Genomic DNA, 12,884 nt, shown 5'->3' on the forward strand with positions numbered 1-12,884 from the left:
TTCCGTAGCAAAATTATCTTCATGCATGACAATGCACCATCTCATGCTGCAAAGAATACCTCTGTGTCATTGGCTGCTATGGGCATAAAAGGAGAGAAACTCATGGTGTGGCCCCCATGTTCCCCTGACCTCAACCCTATTAAGAACCTTTGGAGCATCCTCAAGCAAAATATCTATGAGGGCGGGAGGCAGTTCACATCAAAACAGAAGCTCTGGGAGGATATTCTGACATCCTGCAAAGATATTCAAGCAGAAACTGTCCAAATACTCACAAATTCAATGGATGCAAGAATTGTGAAGGTGATATCATGGCCTGTTACGTTTTTTTGGATTGAAAGAGCTTTTGATTTCTGTAAATATGACCTCCTGATGCTGCAAATTCAACAAATTACCATTTTAGTGCTCTTTACACAAAGACAATTAGTACATGAGGTGATACATCATTAAGATAAGCCGGGCTTATCCCTGGCTTATCTTAATGATGTATCACCTCATGTACTAATTGTCTTTGTGTAACATCTAAATGTTGTGCTTTTTTCTAAGTCATTCATTTGTAAACTGCCTGAAGAAGGAGCCTCTGTGCACTGAAAGCCGCATATAGAACTTTTATGGTTAGCCAATAAAGGTATCATACCTATTATACTTTTGTCTTTTTTGACACAAAAGTATTTAACATTTCATATTGTCTCTGGCTAACACGGTACTACACAATTTTTTACTGTACTTCATAATAATTTGGAATGCGGTGTATAAGATGAGTGGGACAATGGCTCACAAATAACAGAGGAATATTCGGCATGGAGACATATTTTATTGACATCATTCTGTAGGTTACCATACTGACACATAGAAAACGGCACATTATATACTTCATATATACATATTTACAGTTTTAGCACTTTCATAACGATACGTAAACCTGAGAGGATATTTTTGGCAACTTACCCCAAAACAAACAAAAAAAATTACAATTACATTTTTTTTTAAATCTGTTGGTATATACCCACCATGGACATAATCGGTTTTCATCCAATCTGTTCAACATTTGTAATAATGGTACCCAAACAACCAGATCCAGCCAATACAATGTTTAATTTAAGAATTCTATTAGAAATGGAAAAAACTCAGTAGTTGGTAAAATTTATTATTTTTCTGGCATTTTCCTTTGCATACATTGCTAAACTTTGATGTTATCATGACATACACAAAAGTGGCAGAGGTGAATTGGTCATTAAGTTCTTTGCGGCTGCATGGATTGTCCCAACTGGACAGTCCCAGTCTATATTCAATATTTGGATATAGACCCCATTCAGAACAAATGTTTATTAGCCAAAGTGTCTCCCAATATCGAGGACTTTGTGCCTATACATTACATGTTCTCCCATTAATTTAGGCGATATATAATATATTTCTCCCGAAGAAAATGTTTGTCCACCCTCGTCTTCCCCTGGTGATCGCTGGGAGTTTCTGAAACGATCATTCGGATCAACAACAGTAGAATGACGTGTAGTCCTATATATAAATAACCATAGATTTTGACTGATTTACACCTGACAAAGTCAGCTCTGCTACATCTTTGGCAGCCTGTGAAGTTAAATTAACATCTGTTTGTGAATATCTGTGCATGAGATCATTTAACTTTTTGTGGAAAAATCTTTAGGTCTATGGCCAGCTGTACACATCACGCAATGAATCAGGTTCTTTGTATCTTCAGTATTTATCTGTGGTGCTCATCTTTAATACTACATCCAGGGAAGGGGTTAACCATGTATTGGACTGTGGCTCTAATGACAAGGAACATGCCAGAAAGGTTCATGGTCATGAGGGGAAGGACTGTGACAGCGATTGGACTCCGCCCAAACAGGTCTCCCCAGAAGCCGGTGACAGAACTTAAATTTAGGAGACTAAATGGAAGGGTGAGCAGGAGGGGGTCATCTCTGAGACAAGCCAGCGCTGGAATATTGGTGCTGATGGAAAAAGCAGAGATTATCTCAGACAACTTTGAGTGGGCTGTGTGGAGAGGAAGAGCAGACCAGCAACGTGAGGTGCTTGCAGGGTAGCAGGACGCAGAACTGCTCCTCCAGATGTAGAAATGCAAACAATATGTGCAAGTTCAAAGCAACGTCAACACAGCCATACATTACAAACCATATCCACCGACATACGTCTCCCCTGACACATTTTGGGATGAACAGTCTTGTCTCTATGAGGTTTGAGGGTGCCCCCCTAATATTTACACAATGCTGACAAGGCCACAAGATATACAGGTTTGCAGTAGATTTTTTTCATATAGAAAATCGAATTAAATAGACTTATTCATCATCATACGCAGGAAAATAAAGTCAATTGGAACGGTTAAATTAGAACCCTCATTGGAGGAGGGGACAGTCAAGAAAATAATTTAATATATTTCACAGTCACATAGTGTGCGGGGGTTATTTGTGTGTCTTTTCATTATTCTGATGCATCCAAAATGTAAAAAAATGGAGCAAAGTTGCAAATAGTCTTGAGTAAAAATATCTTGTCTTTTTGTTTAACTCCATGGTAACAGACTACAAACATTATGTGTAGTCTGATCCTGTAGTCATGTCTTCTATTCCTGCCACCTCTTCTACTTTCTATATCGTAGCAAGGAGTAGGAGCAGATGGAAGAGAGTAAAGGTAGTATTCCCGGGCCCGACACGCGCCGTGTAAACGAGCGCTGATCATTGATCGGCGCTCGTTGGCTCCTTTCACAAGGAGCTACTATTGGGACGAGCGCTCGTTACTCCGATCGCTCGTCCCCATACAGTTCTATCGTGTCGGCAGCGCGTCTCCCTGTTTACACACGGAGATGTGCTGCCGACAACGATAATAGTTTATGCATTTAAAACGATGCGATCAACAGACTACACACAGGGTATTTTATTTGCAATCTGTAACTAGGGAGACACGTAAGTCTGAATAGGAGCTATAAAGACACAACAGTAGGATAATTTTTAACGAAGAATATTTGCAAAGTTGCTTCATTTTTTTAAATTTTAAATACATTGGAGCAATGCAAAAAAAATGGTTGCAAAAGTGTACATACCCTTTAAGAAGTCATAAAATACTAGCTACAAATAAATGCCTGAACTAGTGGCGGACGTGGTGGATCTAGGCTTGACCTTCTGTCACATGTTCTGTTATCTTTATCATACCCATTTAGGTTCACTTATTTTTATCCGCACATTAGGCTGGATTCACGCCGGACAGAAATGCTGCAGATTCTCCGGATTTTGCTGCGGATTCAAAAGCGTGAAATCCGCAGTAGACATCCAGAGCAGAAGGAACATGCTGCGGTTTTGAAAATCGCAACATGTGGATGAAATTTGTTTAAATCTCATCCACATGGCTCGGACTGTTTTTCTGGACAGAAATTCTGCGCAGAAAATTTGCAGCATTTCGATCCCATGTGAATTCAGCCTTAGTATGTGCCTGATCCGTCACCTGAATCGGTGATAAATCTGAGTTGGCTTTTGAAGAAGTTTGGAGAAGAACTGAAAGCACAAAGAGGCCAGTCCAAATTATTCATTAAACACTGAAATGACTAATGACCCTTCGTTCATGTCCTAAAACCTGTTCTAAATATAACAGAGTGCGCCCTATAATTTAAACAGGGGCCCTGCCTGCTGTTTGCTATACACTTTATGCTACGATTAGTCATAACATTAAAACTACCTTCCTACTATTGTGTACTACATGGCTACGCAATCTCAAACTCAGCAAGCTGCGATGCTCTGCGTGTCCTGCCACCTTTCTATCATAGCCGGCAGTAATTTTTTCAGCAATTTGTTCTACAGTAGCTCTCCTGTGGGATTGGATAGAGCGGGCTAGCCTTCACTCCCCATGCGTATCAATGAGTCTTGGGTGCCGATGACCCAGTCACCGCTTCACATGTTGTCCTTCCTTAGACCACTTTTGGTAGAAACCAACCACTGCATACTGGGAACACCCAACAAGAACTTCCACTTTCGAGATGAACCGGTCTTCTAGTCATCACAATTTGGCCCATGTCAAAGTCACTCATATCCTTAGGGTATGTTCACACGCAGTGTTTTCAGACGTAATTCTGGCGTCTTACGCCTCGAATTACGCCTGAAAAAACGGCTCCATTACGCCTACAAACATCTGCCCATTGCTTTCAATGGGTTTTACGGTATTCTGTTCCCACGAGGTGTAATTTTACGCGTCGCTGCAAAAGACGGCGCGTAAAAAGACGCCCGCGAAAAAGAAGTGCATGTCACTTCTTGGGACGTTTTTGGAGCCTTTTTTCATTGACTCGCCTTTTTTCTGCTTATAACACATCAACTTAAAGAATTAACTGGTCACGTTCTGCTAATATATCTCACCCCTTGACAGGCGCCATTGTAACAAGATAATGTTATTTACTTCAGATCGGTGTGTGTTATCTGTGCTTTTACATAGGACTGCAGTTCAACGGCAAACTAGGCTCTGCTACATCTGTAAAGACACACTTATTGTATGTGAACTTAGAATGGCCACTAGCAGTAATGAATATTGTTTATGGGGTTTTAAGTTATATGTACCAATATATTGGTATATGGGTAAGAGTGGACTAGAAATAAGTGGGGCATAGTAGTCACTTAAAGAGAACCTGTCACCCCTCCTGACATGTCTGTATTAGTAAATACGTGTATCATCCATGAAATAACAATGCTGGAGCACCGGTTCTTAAAACCCTGTCTGCTGGTGTCTTGCCTCTATAATTCCTCCTGGAAATGTATGGCAAATTGGCAGCCGGGCGTTACCATTCTCCTTGTCAATAGAGTGTGTCCCTACACAGCGTGACACTCTCAGCCTTCATTGGACAGTGTCAAAGTATGTAGGAACATTGATCAGCGAATGATAACACCATGCTGTCAATGTATTCATACAATTCCAGGAGGAATAACAGAGGCAAGGCACAATACAAAGTTCTAAGTAAAAATACTCCAGCATTGTTATTTTATGTGGAATGCATGAATTTACTCAGAAATGTCAGGAGAGGTGACAGGTCCTTTTTTTTAGTTCCGGATAGGAGAGAGGGGAAACCAATATACAAAATGACATATGCAACTTTGCCGAGCAGTTTAAATAAATGACTGCAGAATTCCACAAACCGACCTTTGGGTTTCTGACAATCACAGCAACATAAATGTATTCTTAAGTTATAATAAAAACTTCCTATGAACTTTGTGTATACATTTGTTGTATCCATATATTCATTGGGTTCTGTTGATCTTGTTCAGGAATCAACATACCTACAATCAATGTCTTCTCTATTAGTTTATAGAGTTGAAAATCTTCATCAGTAGGAAGGACTTGATACCCCCACCTCTGGGCAATGAGGATCGGGAGCCATGCTGCGGAGGGTTTGGCCAATGTAACGGAAAAGAGGTATATATGAGTACTTTCATGTGTTGCGTATTATCCAGATCAGGTTCTCTAAGAAGACACCTCAGAACATTGGTCTAGTCATATAATACTGCTGATTTCTGGATCGTCCAGTAGTTCATTAATAGTAATATTTTCTAAAATGTTCTGAAGTGCTACGAAAATCCTAGAATCTAAAGCTTATGTCCAAAAGCAGAGGTACAGTATTTCACCTTGGGGTTCTCGTCTCTTGGTCTTTCTCAGAACAGTTCCTTTGCTACGTTGGCTGATAGATGTCTTTTTATTCCTTTACAACATATCTCAAAATCTGAGCTAGACCTTGTTCATGGTTTCCTTCCACCCCCACAACCATTTCTACTGAACATCTCCATTACTCCACGTTCACTAATGTTGATCCCTCTCGAAGATAAACTTGGACCTTACGGCCCTAGAGAACAAAGATAAATTTGCACCTTGAGTGCCCTAGAGAACATGCTCCGAGCTGCTATCAGGATACTCGAAGCTGTGCTGACGTTCACTCAGGGTGATGTGCTCCGTGGTACTGCTGCCCATCTTCTCATGGTACCACATGCTGTCAGTGTTTCGTGATTTTCCGGCTCCGTTGTTACAGCTATCAACCAGTTTGTGTTTTTCACAGATACTTCCGACCCCGGGTCGTGGAGTTTGGCTGTACGTATGTTTATATTCCTCTTCAATGTCTTTACCAAGTTTCCAACGTTTCCATTTTTTCAGAAGCTCGGACTGGACCTGTGGGTGGACAAATTGAGAGATGGTTAAGGATAAAAAAGGAACTTATGTCACTAGTTCTGTTCTAGCCTCCTCACAAATCACTGTAGTGGACTGCCAACAATCCAACACACGTTTTCCTCATCTACTATTTCTTAACCGGTATTATATGTGCCTTCCTGTCTGTCTCTTCAGCTTTCTTCTCGTGCTAATCCCTGGTGATTCTGATCTTCAATTCCCTTGCAAAAATCTTCTTCCTTTCACTCTGTGGGGATATTTTCCCTGAATTCTCTCTACACCTTTCCTACTTGGTTTACATATGGCGAACGTCTTCTGGATATAGACATATTGGATATGTGGAAATATCTAGCACCCTTTTGATTTCGGGAAGGGTCAAGTTGTCTTTCTTAGCAACATTATATAGAAGTACAGCAAATGCACGCTACTTAAAGGGCATTTTAACATGTATCAATGGGCCTGGGGGCTTAAACCGTGACCATGGCTCTTGACACCAAGCCCAGTGGATTTGCCACATGGGGATTAGCGATCAAAGTAACAATTGTTCGTCCCACACTAAACAAACATTTCTCCATTTAATGGGAGCAATGAGCGCCAATCTGTATTGTTGATCGATACTCGTATAAAAGTGGTAAACACGGGCGATAGTCCTGCATTCTGACTAAGAGGGTTGCTGAGAGGACATCAGCACTGGTTGCATAGGGTGATTGGTATTTGTGCATTTCTGTGCTGGGGCTATTGATAGGTAGAGCACAACTCAACATGCTCAATAGTTCTTGTTTTTAGGAATCTAGCTTATAGTGGCCCGACAATGTTTGCAGTCCTTGACATGGGCCAGACAACTTTACAGTAGGTAAAGATACAATGACAAGTGATTTCCAGCTTTTTAATATTTTTATTTATTTTCTTAGGTTTTCTCCATAATGTTTGGTTTTAACAGTAGTAGATCAACAGATCTTCAAAGCCTTAAGGCCCTTTCAAGGTGATATTACAGGGCACGACGTGGGCCGTGTAAACGAGCGCCGATCAATGAGACAGCTCATTGATTGGCGTTCGTTTGCTCCTTTCACAAGGAGCTAGTGTGGGGACGAGCGATGGTTACTACAATTGCTCGTCCCCATACATTTTAATCATGTCGGCAGCGCGTCTCCGTGTTTACACAGGGAGATGTGCTGCCGATAAGGATAATAGTTTCGCCATTTAAAATGATGCAATCAGCCGATGAACGAGCGTTTGCTCATTCCCGATATATTGGCCTGTGTACAAGGGTCCAGTGATCAGCCGGAAAAAGAGCATACATGTAAACAGGGGATGTGCTGCCGACAATAATGCAAACTGTTTGGGGATGAACAATCTTGTTTGTCCCCATACAGTACAATGATTGCTCCATCAATAAAGTTAAACAAGCGCCGATCGATGTGCTATATTGACGATCGGCATTTGTTTACCGCCATAAATCTGACAGTGTAAAACCACTTTAACCCCACACATAAACTAAAAATATAGGTGTGAGTTAAACACTATATATTATTCTCCCATGTCACAAGGACTTAAGGACCCACTGTTTGTGATAGTCAGGATAATAAAACCATTAATGACTACCCTGGTCCTACCATGTCCCAGCCAGTAACAGAGACGACTAATGAAGCCCTACAGTGTTAGGATCTCACCATACAGCTTCTCATATCTCAGCTTCCTGGGCTCTTGTAAGTGGACTTAAGAGGGAGGAATATAGAGGTTAACAGTAGTCATGCCTGAATTTTCAGATTTTGGCTTGACTTTTATTTTTCCTATATGGATCTCTTGCAGGTGAGGCTTCAGCATCTGGCAGCCCAGCCTGTCTTCCCTGCATTGTCTCACGCTGTAGTTTTTAAACTTCGGGTGAAAGCGCTTGTATGCTTCATAAATGGAGCTAAGCTTTAATTTAATGTTTGTTTTTTTTTGCAATGGGAAGGTTCCAATAATAACCTGCACAATTGTGAAGAATTCAGAATTCTAAGACTTTGCTGTCTAAGCTAGCCATAGACATAATATAGTTGCCTAAGTTGACATAAGATAGTTCCTTGTCTCCCCCTTTAACACGCCTGTTTGGCTCAGTCTGTAAGAAGGAAGAAAAGTGTCACCGCTTATTTCTATAAAAAAAAGGAATCCAACCCGTCTGACCATCAGGGAGCGTTCAGGCTGTTCCCATAGATATTGTGGGATAATAGGTTGAAGTTGATGGATTTGCCTTTTTTTCAGCCTTATAAACTATGTTACTAAATTCTTATATGTTTTTAGCAAGACACATTAGATTGTTTGCTGATTTTTTTCAATTCTCCCGACTTTTATCTAATGTGTATTGGGGGTCTCTTGACTGTCCTCCGACAGCAGATGGGGAGAATTGGGCATGTTGGATTGAAATAGGAGGTCTGATAGCTGATCATTCCACTTTGCACGTTAAAATAAGCATGCACACTTGGCTAAACTGAGCGTGCATGTATATGGTAGAGTCGGGTGCAACACTATTACTAGGGAATTCAACTTTTTATGACAATTTACTGAGGTAGTTATCTCTATCTAGTCTAAAATGTCCCGCCACCCATTCTAAATTTCACTTATTTACCTCTTTGTTGACAAAACAATACAGCACAGCTACCAGCATACCCTGCAGACAAGATAGTCAAAATCAATGACAATCATGGTACATTGAACAATGCTGTGGGGTTCTGGTAAAGAGGCGAAAAGATTTAGAGAACCTACCTGGAATGAACTAAAAAAAAGATCGAAAAAGAGTTTGACCAGCCTCAGGGTCCCTTGTGCAGTTTCATCTGTGATCAATGCAAATACCACCTCGTGTATTCCAAGCAGGGGGATTAGGGTGAGTGTCGACCTGGCCAACCTGAGGAAAGACATGGTAAGAAACATGTGAAGCTCTAGCTTGCACAACTAGGTGTCTTCCCATAGAAATGAGTCCGTCAGTTGTAGACATAACACTGTGGCCCGGTAGTCTCAGAGCAATGCTATCGGCTCATGGTATCATTCTGCTGAGCTCACATATCTCTCACCTGAGTTTATAGTCTGTATACCTCATCTGATGAGCTCTCATCTTGGACAACAGAATCTGGATAATCCTCATGAATATTAAGAAGTTGATCTAAAAAAAATGAGAAAACCATAACTACACAGGTAAATAGTGTGGTACCGGCGTTTCCGGGGTACACCAGAGGAAAGAACTGTGATGGTGCACCCTCCACATATTTGCATGTCCACTTTCAATTGCATTGTAACACTTGATTTTTTTATTGCACACATTAGCAAGAAGATCTCGAAAGGGGGTTTTAGACTGACAGATATCGCCCGTGTTTACCATTTTTAAAACGACCCCCAATCGACAATACAGTTTGTCGATCGGCGCTCGTTGCTCACTTTAAATTGAGCAATGATCGTTTAGTATGGGGACGAACGATCGTTACTCTGATCGCTCGCCCCCATGAATTTTCATCATGTTGGCAGCACAAGACTCATTACCGCATGTGCTGCCATCAACGTTGATATCTAGTGCTGCATAAAAGATGTGAATAGACGATGTACAAGTGTTTGCTCGTTCATTGGCTGATCTCTGCCCCATTCGTATGAACTCTCATTCACCCAGTCATTGCTCCGTGTAAAAGGGCCTTACTTTTTTTTTGTGAATCAAGAAAGAAAAACCCTAGTGGCATGTGATTGGCTTGAAAGTTATCTCCAAATGGGGTGGTCGTCTACTGGACACTCTGGACCAAACTGTTTCAGTGCCTGGGCCTAGCGATGTATCCTTGAACATTCACGAAAAAGAAAATTTGGGGCATTTTTTACATAAAATGAGCTAGTTTAGTGAAAAAGACCACCAAATATAGAGGACACGTCAGATGACAAAGCCGCTACCCACTGACAAATGCTCCATCTCACTTTCCTACAATTCTTCTACGACACACCACTGGTACATGGATAAAAGTATGTAACCGCTAGATCATCACTAATGATTATCAGATTACCAGAGATGGAGGCCTAAACTACTAGATCAACAAAAACGATATCCCTAAGAGCAAGTTCCCACCAGGGTACTATAAGGGTATGATCACACGCAAAACGAAAAATGGCTGTAAAATATCACGGAAAAACAGACGCTGATTTTCAGCCTTTTTTAAGCATCAAACGTTTTTTCATGCGTGTTTTGCGGCCGTTTTTGGAGCTGTTTTTCTATTGAGACAATGAAAAACAGCTAAAAAAGTGACATGCACTTTTTTTTACGGGGCGTTTTTTTACGCAACGTTTTTTTTTTCAAAAGGCCACGTTAAAAAACGCCCCGTCAGAACGAAACACAGTTTTTCTCATTGAAATCAATGGGCAGATGTTTGGAGGCGTTCAGCTTCCGTTTCTTCAGCCGTTTTTCGGGGCCGTGTGAACATACCCTAATACTGGACTGCAAGGGTTTGGGCACCATAATTTGGGGTCACTGTCTAATGCCACTAGGCAACTAGAGTCTATTTTAAACTAATATTGGAAAGGTACCCATCTTGCCAACTTTTACTTGGGAATGAAATGATTGTAGCTACTTTAGCATCAGAAATATTTGTTATTGAAGGTCTACCCGAGGTTCACCAAACTATAAAGCGAAGGACCATGATTTATAAATAACAGTTTGTATAGAATTAGATTGGGATTATAGATATGTTGGGCTTGCATGAGGAGTTAAGAGCGCTGGTGCCTGGTGGCATACATGGGTACAGCGTGATGATTGGAACAAAGCTTAACCTTTTGAAAACCTAAATTGAACTATTAGCCCATCAATGAATAATCACTAGTCACATTTTATTGGGGAGATTTTCAAGGTTTTTATAAAGTACATATATAATATCTCACTATTACACTGGGTACCGGTTGAGAGAATAGGGTGGTAGGACGTACACTGGTGGGGACACCACTGAAGCCTGTAAACTCAGTGGACATAGCTTCTACTGTCTGATAGAATGAGATATAATAGAATAGGCCCTTCTGCATGTAAGGGAGCGTTTCTAGGATGCAATGTAAGGTAGCATGCTACAGCCTTCTTTTACAGATGTCAATTTGCCATTCCCTCTACAGGTCCCACCATCTGTGCATAGATATGGTGTCAGTATGGGTTCTACATTAGGAAGTTGCACCCTGTCCTGATTCCAGCCCCTTGGACACTATTTTATTATAATGAAGGACCCCTATTTGAGCACCCTCTTTATGACCTCCATGTAGACACTTAGGTTACAATTAGATTTTACACTCATGGAAAATTTTCTGGTGTGCCCAATGTATGTGGTATAATTTAAACTATTTCTATTACCAATATAGCAAGGAACACAGCAGACCGTAGGATCCACCAGAATGCCATGTTGTTATTTGTGGTCCAACACCTATGGAGGAATAGAAAAACCATAGTTAATGGCTGCTTTTCGAGAGTAGTGAAGAATACTGCTGGTATGTAAAGATGATTTATATGATAAAACTATAAACTTTGGTGCTAAAAATCTGTGTTCCTATTCTAAAAATTCAATCATATCTCCTCTGGTGGCAATCCATAGAAGTAAGCGGCCACATGGCAACAATTACATGGAGACCCCTCTTCTATAACTACAAGGCCTGATTCAGACGAACATGCCCGTTTTGCGTCCACAAGAAATGGACCGTATTTTATGCATTTCAATTCGGTGTGCCATCAGTGTGCTTTCCGTGTGGCATCGGTGTTCCTGTTTTTTTTTTTCTTCTCTTTATTTTTTTAGCAACTGGTGTGTGAAAAACACGGACAGCACACAGATGTCATCCATGTGCTGTCCGTGTTTTTCACGCACCCTTTGACTTCAATGGACGACGGGGTCCGCAGAGTTTCACGCAATGGACCCATTCTGCGTGAAAAATTGAAAAATCACGGACGTGTAAATAACCCCATAGAATTGCAGAGGTCCGTTTATTTTAACGGACAGCACACGGACGTATAATACACTCATCTGAATAAGGCCTTACAACCCTTCATCCAGATATGATAGTGCTTGCTTGTTCTCATTCCTTAGGGATGAGGACAGGATGATGTGTTCCTTCCCTGTCTGTCCACATTGTCTATGAGGTAGGAGAAGGGGAACCTCAGCTGGGGACCTCATTCACTGGATCTCATGCAATGGGAGCTGCTTATAGGGTATGTATGTTCTAGTCTCGTGTATCCTAGTAATGAAACTTGGTTTGTAAAATTATAGGAATGTCTTATAATGCTTTTCCGCCAAAACATGTTACAAACTGTGTATATATTTGCAAGAATACCTCCAACGTAGTTAAAAATAATGTGCACTGCAAATTAGCAGTTTTGCATATTTCTAGGTAGAACTTAAGCTAGTTATAGACATAAGAAAACAGCTATCTTCCTTGTCCTGTCTGAGATTATTGTGCTGATCCTATCCCAGTCTAAACAGCAAAGATCAAAAGTGAGCTGCAGAAAACAGGAAATGTCAGCTTATTCTGTGTACTCTAGTGGCTATTGAGAAAACGGGAACATTTCAATATGATATATACTGTATATATACACACAGTCGAGTCACATTATTATGACCAGCAACTGATATCCAGGGCAACCGCCATGTGCAGCACGGACAGCAGCTAGATGGGCTGGGAGTGACTCAATAAGGTGCTGGTGGGTTGTCTCAGGTATCTGGGGCCGTGCTCACTGCAGTGCATCCCACATTTAT

The 12,884-nt window shown here is 41.0% G+C and overlaps 1 protein-coding gene across 2 annotated transcripts in view; it reads right to left on the bottom strand.

Moving 5' to 3' along the window:
• Positions 1–791: 791 nt before the first annotated feature.
• The window catches only part of GCGR (glucagon receptor), a 56,093-nt gene continuing 44,000 nt past the window's right edge, over positions 792–12,884 (bottom strand). Inside the window, exons 10-14 of one of the 2 annotated variants that reach the window (XM_075846688.1) lie at positions 11,495–11,564; positions 9,228–9,295; positions 8,902–9,040; positions 8,765–8,806; positions 792–6,162 (exon numbers count right to left, since the gene is read on the bottom strand). In XM_075846688.1, the coding sequence (XP_075702803.1) occupies positions 5,878–6,162; positions 8,765–8,806; positions 8,902–9,040; positions 9,228–9,295; positions 11,495–11,564 (604 nt within the window). In that variant the 3' untranslated portion in view covers positions 792–5,877. Of the gene's footprint in view, positions 6,163–8,764; positions 8,807–8,901; positions 9,041–9,206; positions 9,296–11,494; positions 11,565–12,884 lie in introns of both variants that reach the window. The other variant, XM_075846687.1, reaches the window with a different exon arrangement.

This window comes from Rhinoderma darwinii, chromosome 13, assembly GCF_050947455.1.
Source record: "Rhinoderma darwinii isolate aRhiDar2 chromosome 13, aRhiDar2.hap1, whole genome shotgun sequence".
In the NCBI taxonomy this organism is placed as follows: Eukaryota; Metazoa; Chordata; class Amphibia; order Anura; family Rhinodermatidae; genus Rhinoderma; species Rhinoderma darwinii.